The sequence below is a fragment of the Lutra lutra genome, chromosome 17 (assembly GCF_902655055.1).
Source record: "Lutra lutra chromosome 17, mLutLut1.2, whole genome shotgun sequence".
Taxonomy (NCBI): Eukaryota; Metazoa; Chordata; class Mammalia; order Carnivora; family Mustelidae; genus Lutra; species Lutra lutra.
This window is the reverse complement of record NC_062294.1, coordinates 26724477-26741124: the sequence shown is the minus strand read 5'-3', so window position 1 is coordinate 26741124 and position 16648 is coordinate 26724477. Positions and strand designations below refer to the sequence as shown.

General features: G+C 56.8%; 1 protein-coding gene across 4 annotated transcripts in view; it reads left to right on the top strand.

Annotated features, from left to right (window-relative positions):
- The window catches only part of ADGRG1 (adhesion G protein-coupled receptor G1), a 38190-nt gene extending 21577 nt beyond the window's left edge, over positions 1-16613 (top strand). For all 4 annotated transcript variants that reach the window (XM_047712264.1, XM_047712265.1, XM_047712263.1 and 1 more), the window contains exons 2-14: positions 4659-4756; positions 5314-5736; positions 6371-6503; positions 7094-7241; positions 7802-7933; positions 8266-8382; positions 8597-8642; positions 8887-8990; positions 9997-10115; positions 11852-12120; positions 13388-13496; positions 13847-14115; positions 15258-16613. In XM_047712264.1, the coding sequence (XP_047568220.1) occupies positions 4693-4756; positions 5314-5736; positions 6371-6503; positions 7094-7241; positions 7802-7933; positions 8266-8382; positions 8597-8642; positions 8887-8990; positions 9997-10115; positions 11852-12120; positions 13388-13496; positions 13847-14115; positions 15258-15388 (2064 nt within the window). In that variant the 5' untranslated portion in view covers positions 4659-4692 and the 3' untranslated portion in view covers positions 15389-16613. The remainder of the gene's footprint in view (positions 1-4658; positions 4757-5313; positions 5737-6370; positions 6504-7093; positions 7242-7801; positions 7934-8265; positions 8383-8596; positions 8643-8886; positions 8991-9996; positions 10116-11851; positions 12121-13387; positions 13497-13846; positions 14116-15257) is intronic.
- Positions 16614-16648: the final 35 nt, after the last annotated feature.

The window sequence follows — 16648 nt, the reverse complement described above, 5'->3', positions numbered from 1 at the left end:
CCTGAAAACCCACTCCAGGGCTCCCTTTCCACCCCTTCTGTCCTTCAGGAAGCCCCTTCCAGGTTGCCGGCACCCGGCTAAGCACCAAGCGAACCATCGAGGGGCTTGCCATGTCCTTGCCGGGGTGGAGAGGCACCCCCAGCCCAGGCCATGCCATTCAGTAGCTGAGTGATCTGGACCTGGGCTCCCTCAACTCTGGTGTTCTCTGGAAAACAGGGCTACTGTTATCCCAGGCTTGGAACCCCATGGTTCCAAGCCCTAGGAGTGTCCATCAATGGGACACTTGTTAAAGCCAGACTCCAAGCCCCGCCCCAAACCTGGGGCCTCTGATCCTCAGCGTACAGGGCTGGGGAATCTGCACTTTCGTGAGCTCCCTGGCTTGGTTTTGACCCACGGGCAAGTTTGGGCACCTCTGATATGAACTTCTAGAAGAGCAGTTGTGGTGGTGGGGCAGGTCTGGGTATCAGCCTACTAAGTATGTTGGAGAGGTGCCTGGTTGCAAAGGGTTAACTCCAAGCCGATCAGACCAGGTCCTGTCCACTCAACTTCCACCTCCGTCCTCAGAGGAAATGCATTTTCCAGGAGCCTGGACTGGGCCAGTGGTGACTCGTGGCTCCACACGGAGGGCAGAGGAAGTGACTCAGGCCTCCGCAGGGAGAAAGTAGCCACAGGTCCTCTGCCCAGTGCCCCCTCCCCGACCATGAGGATGGGCAGGGCTGGGTCTGATGGGAACCAGAGCTCCTTCTCCTGGGCCCAGCCAGTACTGGGGGTGGGTGGGGGAGTGTGGGCTTAGGCAAGCCCTGGCCACCCTCTGCTCTGCCTGTGTCCTGGGGACCTTGGGATGGTGGCCCTCATTGTGTTAAGCTGGGTTGGACCGTTCTGTTCCCTGTGTGTGTTTACGGAAGGCCTGAAGTCAAGGGCAGCTGCTCCAGCAGGGGAGGTGGGAGGGGAGTCTCTCCTGGGGGACTTGGTCCTCAGACCCTCTCTCCCAGGCTGGAGCTGTCAGCACCTGCCAGTGGTCTTGGCTGCCCCCTCATTCTTAGCTCCTTTTCTTTGGGGGACCTCCCAAAGTGGGGGGAGGATGCATGTCTAGGACCTCTGCCAGGGGTTCTCTAGGGCGAGATGCAGGTCTGTGTCTTGGCTCCTTCTGGGGTGATCTTGGATCGGCTAACCCTTCCCTAGCCTCAGTTTCCTCATCCATAAAATGGCAAAGCAGTGAGACCAGCCTCACAGAGTAGCTCTGGGGATTTCACATGATGCTCCTGCTGGGATCATCGGGGTGCTGCCGTTAGAGTCCCCCTCTCAGTGGCACCCTGGCCCTGGCCCAGTGCTATGTGAGGTCTGATCTTGCCTGTGCGCCAATGGTTGGTTTTAAGGGTCTTAGACAGCCAAGGCCTGTCCTGCTCTGATAGTCTGTGGCTCAGAGACAAGGAACAGGATTCTGCCCTTGCAGTCTGTGTCGAGGTCCACGTATGGGCCCCTGGCTCCTGGTTCTGGGGTTCAGCCTCCAGAGCACAGGACCTCTCCCTCCTTGGCTGAGCCACATGGGGGGGTTCCCGGGGTGGTTCCAGGGCATTCTGCAGCCCTGTTGGAGGTGCTGGGAGAGTGTGGTCCCCATCAGGGATGCTGACTGCATCTGAGTTGGCTGTAGTGGGGGGTTGTGTATATGGGTTTTGGGGGTGGCTGACCTTCCCTCCCCCCACCCCCCAACCACAGGCAGGGGATGGAGGAAAGGAAGAGGGTGCCACAAGAGTGGGCAGGGTTCTCTGAGGTGTGAAATGGGCTGGGAAGGTGCCAAGCAGACTAGCCGGGCAGTGCCCTCCCCCTTCCCGGTAAGGGCTGGGATCTTCTCTTTGTCCCTGGCCCTGCTCTCCCGCCCCTCAGAGGGTTCTGAGCAGCCTCACATCAGGGCTGCAAGGATGGAGGTTTTTGGGGTGGGGTTCCAAGCTTCCCATTGCGCTCCCGGAAGGGAAGTTTCATGCTCTAAGAATTTCCCGTCAAGGTGCTCTGGAGGCTGAGCTGGGCAGGACCACAAGGCAGGGGGCCCGGAGAGTGGGAGGGGAGGGAGAGGACCCTGTGACAGTCCCTGGGGTGCTGACATAGGGGCAGGCATAAGCCAGTCAGAAAGTACACAGATATATTTAGCTGACACCTAGGACGCCGACTGCATGCGTGGCCGTGTTCTAAGTCCTTTACAAGTATCACTTCATGTACAGATGTGGCAAGTGAGGCCCAGAGAGGGTGAGGAACTAGCCCAAGGACACACAGCTAACAAGCAGGAGAAGCTGGAGTTGAACGCAGGCAGTCTGACCCCAGAGTCCAATCCACAGCCTAAGAGCCGGTTAAAGGAAGCCAGGCAGACCCTCCCCCTCAAATCCCAAGAATGCCCTTGGGGACAGAGTGATCCACCTTGGAGTGGCTGTTGAAACAGCCAGGGTAGAGTGGAGATGGGCCTGCAAAGGTCAGAGTCACGTAGTTGGTCATCTGTGTTGGAATCCCCTTCGCGGGACTTCATGCAACCTCGCTTGTACCCCTCTGGTGACTGGAAGGTCACTTCTTTGTCTGGGCCTTTTTGCTCTCAAAGCTCAATCCAGGAGGGTTGTTGCAAAAATGTTTGACTCTGCCCTGTCCAGGGCCCTTGTTTACCAACAGGGGTAGCTTACTTTGAAGGCCAGTGGGCCACAGAGGCACATGGAGTTTTGACCAGCTGCATCCTTGCTTGCCGTGTGATGTCAGGAAGCCATTGGTTCTCTCTGGGCCTTGAATCCAGATACTATAAAATGGAGAATTTGGACCAAGTCCCTAAGTGATCTGTCAGCTACAAGTTCATAAGTGTAGAGCAATGGTTGCAGAGAGGGGGGCTGCCTGGAGGAGGTGACATTTGGATGAGGGATCAGAGGTAGCTAGCAGCAGGGACTGGCAGGAGGGGTTGAAAAGAAGAGGGTCCAGGAGGGCTATGTCTCTGTCTCCAGAGGCTGGGTTTCCTTCTGTTGGTCTGAGGTGACAGGACGTGGTTACAAAAAGGACCAAAATGCTCAGGACAGAGTGAAACCTTAAAATCGCAACCTGAGTGACAGGGACTGTTCCCTAAAACACTTTCAAAGCCTTCTTCTAAGGGGTCATGTGATGCCACAGAGGCAAGCTGATGAGTCAAGCTGACCAATGACTGGACTGACATGGGCCTGGAAATTGGGCTTCCGTTATGCCTGGTGGGACATAGGAGACTGGCTCTAGCTTCAGGGGGTTAAGTTAGTTCAAGGAAGGAGACAATGAGCTCCTGCCTGGGTCCCCCATCCCTTTAATGCAACCCTCCAATATTCTGTCCAAAAGCCACCTCTTCCTGGAAGCCCCCTTTGGCTTCCTCTAAACAGAGACTGCTCGTGCAGTACCCAGGTCTCCAGCTTCCCTTTACCTGGCTTGTGGCAGATGATGGCACATATTGCCACAGCCCCACACAGTTCCCTGTGAACTGAAGAAGGCTGCATGGGTGTCGGCGCCTCATTCAGTCATGGGTCCCGCTGGCCGTGGCCACTCTCTCCAAGGGGCAGGCATGCAGTTGCCTGCAAGGCACCACAGTCCTGACCAGGCAAGGAAAGCCCTGGCTTCTGGAATAATCTTGAGCAGGTCATTTAACCCCTTGGGCTTCCGATTCCCTGTTTGGGAAAGGCGCCAACAGGAGGGCCAACTTCACAGGGTTGAAGTGACAACGAATAAGGTACAGGGGTATGGTGGGAGAGCACAGGCTGGCAGACTGGTGTTCAGCTAATGGAGGCCATGGAGGGGCCAGAAGTGCCCACTCTATGCAGGGGTAGGACTGGGAGGGGGAAACCAGACTTCCCCCCACTTCCGCCACACTGACAGTGTCTCCCTATCAGATTGGAATACACCTCTGCCTTTTTCCAGCTGTGGTTGGGAGGAGGAGCTGGGGGCAGCTAGGAACTGGCTCTCCCTGGTGGTCAGGACAGGAAGCACCCTTCTCCACCGCTCCCTGCAGGGGGCGCTGCGGGAGCGCTGATCCTTCATTTCATTCACGGGTCCAACTGCTCAGCCTTTGTCCAGCAACCCCCATGCACTAAGCTGGGTCCAGAGAGATAGACCAGGAGCTGCCTCGTTAGCTGAGGAGGGAATGAACCATCCTGCACTGCCTGGGGGACAGAGGTGGCCCTGGCCAGTGGTGGGAAGCAAAGGAGGCCAGGACTGACTGACAGGAGGTGTTCTCTGAGCTGGGTCTTGGGGATGATGACAGTGAGGTTCCTGGAGGGGAACCCAAAGATCCACCCTTTTCCTGGAGGGGCAGGATGGTGGGGGGTGGTTCCAGCTGGTGCTGTGGAGCCTTGCCCACCAGATTCTAGCCAAGATGACCCTAGCACTGCTGGGTCTAGAGGCAAGTACTATTATTTGTCCTATTTTCTGTGATTTGCGCTGGGTCACGCAGCATGTGTGAGAAGGAGCCAGGACTTGAACTTGGCTGGGCTCCAGATGGCTGCTGCCCTTTGATGATCAGCTTCTGGCAGCTCTGGGGAGACCCATGGGCTATTTCCACACTTGCTTCCCTACCTTACATCCCACACCAGAGATACACTGGCCTCCCCCTCTGCAGGGCTGGCCCAACCACCTTGCAGATCTGGCCCCGCGCTAACACTTCTGGCCTCTTTCAGGCGCTGACTTCTCAGGGTGACCTTGGGGAGGAAGATGGCCGCCCAAGTGCTGCAGCAGACGGTACTGTTCTCGATAGGTCTGCTCTTCCTGGTTCAAGGTAGGCAATCTCAGGGATGCCCCGGGACTGTTGTGACTTACATTACAGCACCCCCATCTGTAGGACAGCTGCCAGCATATCCACTAATCCCTTTGGGCAGGCACAGGACTTTAGACGCAGCTTAGCAAGTATATGGTATCTTGTAGAAAAAGGCATCCCTTCTTTATGGGGATGCAGCCCCACAGTGCACAGCTTGGGGTTGGGAGCATGGACTGGGTTTTGGCCTCACTCAGCTCTGCAGCCAGAGCATCCTTGTGCAGTGCACAGCCTGCATGACAGTCTATGGCAGACATGGCCTCATGAAGTACTTTATTGCTATTGAAATGTTTTTTGCCTTTGAAATTATTATTAATTTTTAGTTCTTGTCATAATTCAAAGCTGGTAATTTGTGAGTAGGGCACATTTACATTTTTGCAGATCTTTGAGGTATAGGCCTTTGGAACGTGCTGGATCTCAGGTGCTGGGATCCAGTATTCTGGGCCCAAGGTCTAAACCCCTCTCCTGCCCCCTGGCTGCTCCCTGCCCCAGAGTCCCATCTGTAGTCTTTATCTCCTCAGGTACCCATGGTGGGGACCCCCATGAAGACTTCCGTTTCTGTGGCCAGAGGAACCAGACACAGAAGAGCAGCCTCCATTACAAGCAGACGTCAGAGCTGCACATCTCCATCAAGAACTCAGAGGGAGCCCTCACAATCCACGCTCCCTTCCCAGCGGTGCTCCCAGCCTCCCAGCTCTTCCCTGAGCCCAGGGGCCTCTACCACTTCTGCCTATACTGGAACCACCACGCAGGGACTCTGCAACTCCACTATGGCAAGAGCAACTTCTTGCTGAGTAACCAAGCCTCTGGACTCCTGTGCTTCCGGCACAAAAAGGAGAGCCTGGGTCCAGGCCCCCCACTGCTTGCCACCTCTGTCACCTCCTGGTGGAGCCCCCAGAACACCAGTCTGCCCAGTGCTGCCGGCTTTACCTTCTCCTTCCACAGTAAGGCAACTTCCGGGCAGGAGCAACTTGGACAAAGGCCGGGAGGCCGGGCAGTGAACTGGGTCTGTGTGACAGGTCACGACCTTGGGCTTTGTTCCCAGGCAGTGGGGAGCCACTGAAGGTGTCTGAGGAGGGGAGTGGTGTGATTCAAGGTGTGCTTCAGGAAGGTTTGTGGAAAGGTAGGGGTGAAGGCAGAGGGGAGAAGTCCCATCCAGAGGCTGCAGGGTAGGTCCAGGTGAAGGAAGATGAGGCCTGCCCAGGATGGGAGCAGAAAGTGTGGAAAGATGGGACTGGGTGTCAGAAGCCAGAGGCCCCATGAAACCCCTCACCCTCACAGCCCTCCCAGGGTAGGCCCTCCCAGCTCCAGGTGTGTAGACAGAAGGGCACCTGGGCAGGTGTGTCCCAGCCGGCCTTGCTGGGGCTAGAGTTGCTGGAGGGTCCCGTGTGGCAGAGCCCTCATCTGGCCGGCTTCTGGGTGACCTTGGGGGGTTCACCCCTGTCTTGGAGGCTCAGTTTCAGTCTGTAAAACTGGGGAGAGAGGCCTTCACAGTCACCAGAGGGTTAAATGGGAGTAGGATGGGTGTGGCCGGCATCTGGCTCCTGGTTAACAGCCTCTGTCTGTCCCCTGTTCCAGATCCTCCCCAGAAGGCTTCCCACAATGCCTCAGTGGACATGTGCGAGCTGAAAAAGGACCTCGAGCAGCTCAGCCAGCTTCTGAGGCACCCTGGAAAGATCTCGAGGAGGCCCTCGTCCACCCCCGCCAGCCAGTAAGTTGGCCCCCCAGACCCGGACGTGGCAGGGCAGTGACTGGAGTGGGAGGCGCAATGGAGACTTCTCCTGGGGCCGGAATGTTCCCCTCGTCTTTCCACCTCCTAGGGAGGAATCAAAATCCAGCCCCTCAGGACAAACCCCTGACCTTTGTAAAAACAAATATCACCATCCCCAGACAGCCACCCAAGCCCTCTTCCCCACCAAAAAAGGAAGAACCGATGGGCCCATTTGAGAGCTTGACAGACTAAGGCCCGAAGATGGGTAGGCTGCTCCATGGCCACAGAGCGGGTCAGTCCAGGCACAGCTGGGCCTGGAACCTGGTGCTCGGGATCACCCCCCTTTCCTGTTTGCTCTGTCATTTCAGCTTCCTCTCACCCCCCTGCCCCCACTCACCCACAGGCCTTCTCTGTCCCAAGCCAGCACTGTCCTAGGGCTGTTTTCTCTCCTGTCCCCTCCCTGCTGCCCCCTGACCCTCCTTCCCCCGTCTCAGTCTGTCTCTTTTCCTGTGTCTCTGCCGAGATTCCCCGTCTCGCTCCATCTTCCTGCCCGCCAGGATCAACCTCCCCGCCCCTTCTCCCCCTGCCAGGAGGCTGCAGAGCCTGGAGTCGAAGCTGACCTCTGTGAAGTTCCCTGGGGATACGCTGTCCTTTGAGGAGGATCTGGTCAACGCCACAGTGTGGAAACTGCAGCCCACTGCCAGCCTCGAGGGCCTGCACATCCACTCCAGGCGCGAGGTCAGGGGTCAGGGGCCAGGCTGGCCGGGGCTGGAAGCAGACATGGAAGCATGAACACACCCCTCCCCAGGGGCCTCTGGGAGCCAGATTTGTGCTGACAAGGAAGGTCTCGGGCCCAGGGAATACCCTGGGAGTGGCTGCCCCGCAGCACAGGACCCTTCCTGGCAGAGTGGTGGGGATGGGGTGGGGTGGGGTGAATGGCATCAGAGGCTCCCACTGTACCCCCCGTGTGAACAGAAGACCCCAAGACACCTATGTGTGCATGTCAGCCTTGAGACTGCCCCTTGCGTGGGCCTGTTAGTCAGGAGCCACCACGCTGCCCCCATCCTCCCCACCCCGGGTAGCTCAGATGGCACAGCAGTCTCCCAGGCCTGTTTGCCCCCGGAGCCCTGGGCTCAACCCACCAGGCTTCCCAGCCAGCACTGGAGCCAAGAAAAGGAGGGCTTCCAGGAGGAGGCAGGCTTCAAGATGGCAGCGCCTGGGAAGGTGTTAGGGGCGTGGGTAGGTAGAGGCCTCAGAGCCCACCTCTGGCTGAGCTTCGCGGGGATTCTGGTCTGTAGGAGGGACAGAGTGAGATCCAAGAGTACTCCGTGCTACTGCCCGGCACGCTCTTCCAGAAGACCAAAGGCCGGAGAGGGGAGGCCGAAAAGAGACTCCTCCTGGTGGACTTCAGCAGTCAAGCTCTGTTCCAGGTGGGAAGCCCCAGGGAAAGCAGTTTCTGTCTGATGGGGAGGTAGAAGGCAGGCATAGAGCCAAGCCCCCTCATCCAGAAGTCAGAACCTTTCCTTGTAAGGTCAGAAATGGAACTGTGACGTGCGAATCTCCCCAGGAGAATGCTAAATTATGTTGTTTTCGCTACAGTGTAAATGACTACATGTGCGAGAATTGTTGCCAGAGGGAGACTCAGCATCTCAGAGCAATGTGTGGGGGAGAGACAGGAGTCTAGAGAAACCAGGGGATGTCTGGGCCTTCTCAGCCTTGAGCCCTCACACCCTTCCTCTCCTCCCCCATCTCATGTATCTAGGACAAGAATTCCAGTCAAGTGTTGGGTGAGAAGGTCTTGGGTATTGTCGTGCAGAACACCAAAGTAGCCAACCTCTCGGAGCCCGTGGTGCTTACCTTCCAGCACCAGCCACAGCCGGTGAGTGCAGGCAAACCCGCCAAGGAGACGAGGGCCCCTGCTTATCTTTTCTTCCCTGCTTTCTGAGTCTCTTGTCTTTAACAAAATGATCAGCTGGCTGAGGACCTCAGCCGGTCAGGTCCACACAAGATGGTGGCCTGACACTGACTTCCTCTGCTTGGCCCAGAAAGGAGCAGGCTATAATGGGGTCCACTCTTCTTTCTTGTCCCTACAGAAAAATGTGACTCTCCAGTGCGTATTCTGGGTGGAAGACCCAACGTGTGAGTGTGGAGGGTTCTCTGAGCTGGGTGGATATCTGGAGGAGAAAGGGGGTCCTGGAGAGTGGGGGAGATGGGGTTAATCAGGGAGGGCTTCCTGGAGAAAGTGGGCTTTGAAGAAGGAATGATGGCAGACTAGATATTTGCCAAGGGAAGCAAAGGCTCAGAAGAATGGCACAATTACGCATTTTGGGGGGGTCCAGTGAGGGACTCACCTTGATCAGAGCATCACGGAACCCTTCCACAGTGAGTGGCCTGGGGAGCTGGAGTGATGCTGGGTGTGAGACCAACCGGAGAGAGACGCAGACATCCTGCCACTGCAACCACCTGACGTACTTTGCGGTGCTGATGGTGAGTGGTCCCCTTCCTGCCCTGCAGCCATACCCTGGGTTGGCTTTGCCAGCCACCTTCCACAAATATGCCATTTGTTCCCCACACCAACCTCCAAGGTGTCTCCTGTTGCTGTCCTATTTTATAGATGGGGAAACCGGGGCTCAGAGAGCTTAAGCAATTTACCTAAGGTCACACAGCTAGCAAGCAAGAGAGCTGGTCACTAAAGACTTTGTTGCTCTTTATTCCCAAATCTGGGTGCATGATAAAAATGCAGATTCCTGGCCCTAACCTAGAATTCTGATTCCACAGGCTGAGGGAAGGGCACAAGTATGTTTCCAAAGAGCCCTCTAGGGGATACTGAGGCCCATTGTGGAGGGTCTCACAACGGATTTCAGTGTCCCCAAGATCACAGAAGCTTTGTGTCCTAGATTCAGTCTCCCAGAATCTTGGGACCCAGCTTCTGAGGATCAAAGTGGTCTTCCAAACGTCCCTGGGTGTGGGATGCTCACGCCGGTGTTGAGTTCTAGGAAAAAAATGAGTGCCAGGCTGGAAAAGGGATTCTCTAGTGGAGAGTCCTTTTTTTTTTTTTTTTTTTAAGATTTTACTTATTTATTTGAGAGTGAGAGAGTGAGAGAGCATGGGTGGAGAGAGGGGGAGAGGGAGAGGGAGAAGCCAGCTCCTCGCTGAGCTGGGAGCCCCATATGGGACTTATTCCCAGGACCCTGACATCATGACCTGAGCTGAAGGCAGACTCTTAACCTACTGAGCCACCCAGGCGCCCCCTAGTGGAGGGTTCTTGACTGTGCTGGGTGGGGGACCCTTTTGAGGAGTCCGTGAGAACTGTAGACCCCCTCCCCTTCCGAAGAATGCACTCACGGACCAGCCTCTGCTCAGCTCTGGGTGGTGGTGGTTCACAGATGCCCCAGGCCCCCCCGGGAGGCTCAGGTTGGCCTTCACCTGGGGCAATCCCTCAGTGTCAAGCTGGGGACACTGAGGCCAGCCCCCGCCTGTCTCGTGGACCCAGGTCGCCTCTGTGGAGGTCGATGCCGTACACAAACACTACCTGACCCTCGTCTCCTACGTGGGCTGTGTCATCTCTGCTCTGGCCTGCGTCCTCACCATTGCTGCCTACCTCTGCTCCAGGTAGGGCCTGGAGGAGGGGTGGGGGTAAGGCGGGGGTAGGGAGAACCTTCATTCTGGGCCCCTGAGCCGGGACCCCACAACCATGGAGACCCACCCTGGAGATCAGCTTGATTCTCCCCAAAATGTGTGTGTGGTTGCAGGAAGGAGCCCTGGGAACTAAAGTCACTCGACCCCCCGGGGGCTGTGTCTCCTCAGATCCGTGGTGTTCGGATGACCTGATACTTAAAAACTTTATTATCTCCCAACACTGAACACAGGGAGAGGTGACATAAAAATCTAGATTTCTGCCTTGGAAGAATCAGATGTATCACCCCTGGGGGCCCATAATAATAGGATGTTAACAATTATAATCATGGTTAACACCTTCTTGGAGCTTCCCACATGCTACCCACTGTTCTAAGTGATTTACATGCATGAAATCGGTTCAGTCCTCACAAGGGCCCTGTGAAAGAGTGCTCAGAGAGGGTAAGGGACTTGCCTGAGGCCACACAGCAAGGAAGGGGCAGAGGCAGGCATACATCCGGTGTCTGATTTAAGGCCTGACCCCTGTGAGCATTCAAGTTTGACAAAGCCTACCCTGTCCCCCCCATGGAAGATTCTGTCATTCCACTTCTGTCCTTTGGGTGTCTTGAGGAAGAAGGTGCCGACGGGAAGGCTTTGGTGGAGGAAGGAGCGCCTTCACCCCTCCTCACACTGGCTGCATGGATGGGTCTGGATGGTCAGCGCTGAGCTTGGTTGAAGTGGAGGTCCACCTGCAGCCTGGGCCTGGGTCCGTTTGCATGCAGGGGGGACGCTCTAAATTCTGTGGGTGCGAGCACCTAGAGTGTGCTTACATGTTTGCACGTGCGAGGAAGGGGGGATGGAGTCGTGTGCTTGCAGGTACCTAAGTGACTGTGTTGTATGAACCTGCAGCTGTGCACATGGTGGGGCTGGAGTGGTGACAGGGGACACCTGGCAGGCTCAGGAGAGGCCAGGGGGCAGTGGCCGAGCCCCCAGCCCTACCCATTGATCACAAGAGTGCCCAAGGACGGGGCCAGGGAACGTTAGGGACTGAGGCTTTACCCAATGAGGGGCGCTGTCCTCCCACTTCATAAACTTAATAGATGAGTGAACTGTGGGGGGAGGGAGCAGCCCAAGGCAGTAGCTGGTGGCAGGGGTGGGTGGGCGTGGCTATCCTGTCCTGCCCTCTGGCACAGGTGGTGGGTGGTGCTGGGCAGTGCACAGGAGGGGGCCCTTTGAGGAAATGCCAGCCGTGCCTCCCTGGATTGGGTAGAGTCCTGAGGTGGGAGAGGTGCTGGGATGTGCTCACAGACTTGCAAACCTGCAGACAGACAGACATACTGTCCTCCTCTCCCCCCACAGTCAGTCTCACAGACACATGACTATGCAGACAGACAGGTGGCATGGATTCTCCAAAAACAGCAACAAATCCAAAGTCTTTTCCCTCCAGCTCTGGGAGCATCTGGTTGACTATAGTGGCTGGATTTGTCCTGCTTGCTCTCTCCGTGGCTAAATCTGTTGTTCAGTGTGCTCATGGAGCCCGAGCCTGTGGGTGCTGGCACACAGTAGGTGCACAGGGACCTGTGGGGAATGACCTGGCTGCAGCCATAGGGATGGGATAGAGTGTGTGTGTGTGTGTGTGTGTGTGTACCCTGGGAAGGCTGCCTGGAGGAGGAGTCCAGCCACCACCTTTCCAAGCTGGTCACCAGGGTGACCCCACCCCCTCTCATGTGTAGGAGGAAGCCTCGAGATTACACCATCAAAGTGCACATGAACCTGCTGTTGGCTGTCTTCTTGCTGGACGTGAGCTTCCTGCTGAGTGAGCCAGTGGCCCTGACGGGATCCGAGGCTGGCTGCCGTGCCAGTGCCATCTTCCTGCACTTCTCTCTGCTCGCCTGCCTCTGCTGGATGGGCCTCGAGGGCTATAACCTCTACCGACTGGTGGTTGAGGTCTTTGGCACCTATGTCCCTGGCTACCTGCTCAAGCTGAGCATCATAGGCTGGGGTAAGTTGATAGAGGGCGCTGTTGGACCCCCAGACCTGCCTCTCCTACTTAGTAAAACGCAGGCACCTGGTTCCACTTCTCTGCTTACCTCTCTGATTGTTCTCTCACTGTTTCCTTCACCCACCCATTCTCATTTGTTCTTGACCTTGGCTAGGTTAAGGTTCCCTTTAGGAAGATGAAGTGGTGAGCACTGCCCCAAGAAACACATATTCTCGGGACGCCTGGGTGGCTCAGTGGATTAAGCCTCTGCCTTTGACTCAGGTCATGATCTCAGGAGCCTGGGATCGAGCCCCGCATCAGGCTCTCTGCTCAGCAGGGAGCCTGCTTCCCCTTCTCTCTCTGCCTGCCTCTCTGCCTACTTGTGATCTCTCTGTCAAATAAATGAGTAAAATCTTCAAAAAAAAAAAAAAAAGAAAGAAAGAAAGAAACACATATTTTCCACATGGCTCACTCTTCTAAAAGGGGGTTTGCAGACAGAGATATTGCCTATGGATGTGCAGGTTGTGCACTGCTCAAAGGCACCCACTTGGGGGAGGAGTGGGCTGTCATCCAGTCCTCCACTCACCTAATTCACCCAGGCTGGTGGTGGCTCTGTCTGTGGATCCTCTTAAGCTTATGTAGCAGATTCCGCATAGCTTTGGCATTTGTTCTTGGCCAAGACCACCCAATTTACCCATGGCCAAGACCTCAGTCAGATTTGGAGGCCCAGGGGGCACACCGCAAGTCCTTCTAGATGTTGCACCAGCCCTCCAAACTCCCCATGTCCCTCACCCAACTTGCTGCTCCTCTGTGTTTCTCATCTGGCCCTTTCTTGGCTCACTCCATTGTATTACATAAAATTCCTTCAGAGTTAGCTCTGTGTCAAGACCCCAGTGTTTGGTGGTGGGTGACCCTTTCTGGAGAGCTCTCCAGCTCCAGCCCATGGACAAGGTCAAGGCCCAGTGCAGACTCTGGAAGTCCCCCCTTCAGCTGTCCCTCACCCTCCCAGTCTGTGCCTCCCATCTCCCCTTCTGACATCCTGCCCTTCGGCAGGGAAATGTAGGCCCTTTCTCCCACGGCCCCCTGGGATGGTGGAAGGGGGAAAGTCAGGGGAGATAGGGCTCCCTATGGGAAACCCAAACGAGTGCGAGAACGGGAGGGTCTGATCACAGAGGACCCACCCCAGATGGAGCAGAGCATAAGCCCGGGAGAAGGTCTTGCCGGAGGGCAGGGGAGGGGGCATGCCTCAGAGGGTGGGAGGCTGAGCTCCATGCTTTGCGGCCTGCAGGCTTCCCCATCTTCCTGGTGATGTTGGTGGCTCTTGTGGATGTGAACAACTATGGCCCCATTATCCTGGCTGTCCAGAGGACCCCACAGAGTGTCATCTACCCTTCCATGTGAGTGGCTGAGTGTGGCAGGGCTGGAACATGGGCCTTGTGGTTCAGGGGCTACAGAGCAGCCTGGGCTGAGGCCATGCCGGTCGGGGGGTTTCCTGGGCCCTGGGGCTGCTGGAGGTGCCAGCCTGGCAGTGGCTGGGGGGTCAGGGAGGGTGAAAACAGGCCCAGATTTGCCCTTCTCTCACTGGTGACCTTGAGCCACACCTGGGTTTCTTGGCACGAGTGGGAATAGGCTGGAGAGGATGAAGGCACAGAGGAGAGCTGTCACCCCAGGAGTCCGCGGTGTCTCTGGGCACTCCGGCTCACTGAGGCGCCAGCCCCGCCATTGTGCGCTGAACCCTTGCCCCCAGGTGCTGGATCCGGGACTCGCTGGTCAACCATGTCACCAACCTGGGCCTCTTCAGCCTGGTGTTCCTGTTCAACACGGCCATGCTGGGCACCATGGTGGTGCAGATCCTGCGGCTGCGCCCCCACGCCCAGAAGTGGCCCCACGTGCTGACGCTGCTGGGTCTCAGCCTGGTCCTCGGTCTGCCCTGGGCTTTGGTCTTCTTCTCCTTCGCTTCCGGCACCTTCCAGCTTGTCATCCTCTACTTCTTCAGCATCGTCACCTCCTTCCAAGGTAGGCGTGGAGAAGACCCCACCGCTTGGCCCCCAGGCCCAGGGCCCACACATGGGGCACAGGGCAGGGAGGATATGGACTCAAATCGAAGGCTTCCCTTCTCTAGGCCTCGGTCTTCCCAGCTGTAAAGTGCCCCTCCCCGCCAGGCCATAGTTGACAAGTCTTTATTGAGTACCTGCTCTGTGTCAGCCCTGTGTTAAGCCTTGGGGCTAACATTGTGAACTGGTTGGGTGAGGGCCTTCCTTCCATGGAGGTCATCTCCTGTGGGAAAGACCCGGGGTGACAAGCAAGCACGCAGCCCCTCTGAGAGGAGGGCAGTTCGAGTGAAGATGTGATGAAAAATCTGGGCTGGGCTGAGGCCTCTGTGGGAGACATTTGAAGACAACAGAAGGGTCCAGCCAGGGAGAGACCAAGGGCCATGTGACTCCATGTGTGAGCCTAGCCCGTGGGCCTTAGCATCATGGGGATCTTGCTAGAAGTATAGGCTCTGATTGCCCCAGACTTGCTGAATCAGATCTGCATTGTAACAGATACCTGGGGATACATGTGTGTGGCACAGGCTGAGGAGGTCTGGTCTAAGGAAGGAGTGTGCCAGGCAGAGGGAGGAGCAAGCGCAAAGGTCCTGAGGTTAGCGCTAGGCTGTTGGATGGAAGAATGGTGAGGGGCAGTGAGGCTGAAGGACTGGAGGGGCAGAGGGGAGTGGAGTAGAGGGCTGGATCATGAGGGCCGGGGCTTAATGCCAGCGGGGTTCTTCTACCTGCACCCCTCTACATACCCCCACCACCCAAGGACAGACAGACAGATACACACAGACACACATGCCCCTCTGTTCTGTCCCAGAGGTACTTAAACAGGTAGTCTGGAGTCTGAATACCAGAGTTTAACTCCTGGTTCCACCAAGGCCTGTTACCTCCCTGGGCCTCAGTTTCCTTGTTTGTGAAACAGAATAGTAATGAGTAGGCCTGACCTCATGAGAACCTTGAAAGAATAAAATGAGTTGGGGCTCAGGCCATTGCACAGTGTCTGGTGCATGGTGGGGTCCCCTCCCAGTCACAGGGATGCTGGTAGCCTGGGTAGGGAGGAGGGGAAGGGGCAGGACCACCCCCCACCCACTGAACCCCGCATCCCTTTACTGCCTGCAGGTTTCTTCATCTTCCTCTGGTACTGGGCTATGCGGCTGCAGGCCCGGGGTGGACCCTCCCCGCTGAAGAACAGCTCAGACAGCGCAAGGCTCCCCATCAGCTCGGGCAGCACCTCGTCCAGCCGTATCTAGGCCGCCGCCACCCTCTGGGAGCTGCGTGAGGAAACAGAGATGCGGCGTCGCCTCACCCCCACCTGCCACCCCCACAGCCAGGCCTGACACCTAGGGCAGCCAGAGACTCCGGGAGAAGGCCCAAGCTCCTCCGGGGGGAGGGGGCTTTTGCCCTCGGCAGCCAGACTCCCAGGCGGGCCTTCCGGATTGGCCTGCGGACTGCTCGGTGCCCCAGTCTAGCTCACAGGGGCTCAGGAGAGGGACCGTAACCTTGATGTCCTCACTGGGGGGCGCAGGCCCAGCTGAACTCACCACCACTGGGCCCAGCCCTCATGGCTACAGGTGGGAGCCCACGGGCCCCCAGGCCGAGTCCTGGTCCTGTGAGGCCTGGCAGCATCCTAGGCCCCGGGCCCTAGCCACTCTGTCTCTGGCGATCTCCACAAGGACACTCTGTGCTCCTGTCATTTTAGCCTGAGAGTGGTACTCAGGGCGCATGGGGTTGGGGCAGAGCTTTGAGCCAGATCCCTGGAGGAGGGGAGCCCCTCCTGGAGCGTAGCAGAAGCTCCTCTACCTCTGAGCCCAGGGCCTTCCATCAGCCTCCCTAGCCCTCACTCTCCAGCCCCCCACTCAGTCCTGGGCAGGGTCCCAATTCCAGGGCTGGATTTTGGGTTGTGGCTCCCAAGAGTGGCTGGATGCCTGTTATAAACCTTTCTTTACTGGACGGGCCTTTGCCCGCCCTTGACTCAGGCTTAGTGTAGACATTCCGGGCTGGGCTAGGTCTATCTGTCCCTCTGGGCCTCTCTATAAGCTGCATTGCCCTTGGTCACCACTGCCGAGCCCACCCCTCAAACGGACCCCCAGCTTCTCTCAAAGCCCTCTCGTGGCAAGAACTATAGAGCGTAGCAGTGCAAATTTGTCTCTGCCCCAGTACGGGGAAGACGGAGGCGTGCATCCCCTGGTGGCCCTGGCAGAGAGCCCAACGAGCTCTTAAGAGGTTGGAACTATGAGGGGAGCCACCATTCCTTGCTGGGGATCCAGGAAGACTTCCTGTAGGAGGCAACATTTGATCTGGATCTCAGCCTTAAGGATGGGGAAGGACTTTCTTTTTAAGCACTATCTCATTTGTCTTTTGAATTGAAAGAAGTAGATGTTCATTGTAGAGAATTTGGAAACTGTAGAAGAGCACACAGAAAAAGAAATAAAAATCAGCTTGTTGTTATTGCCTAATAAACCAGTGTAAACATTTGGAGCACTTTCTTCTGTGCTTCTATCAACAGTCAC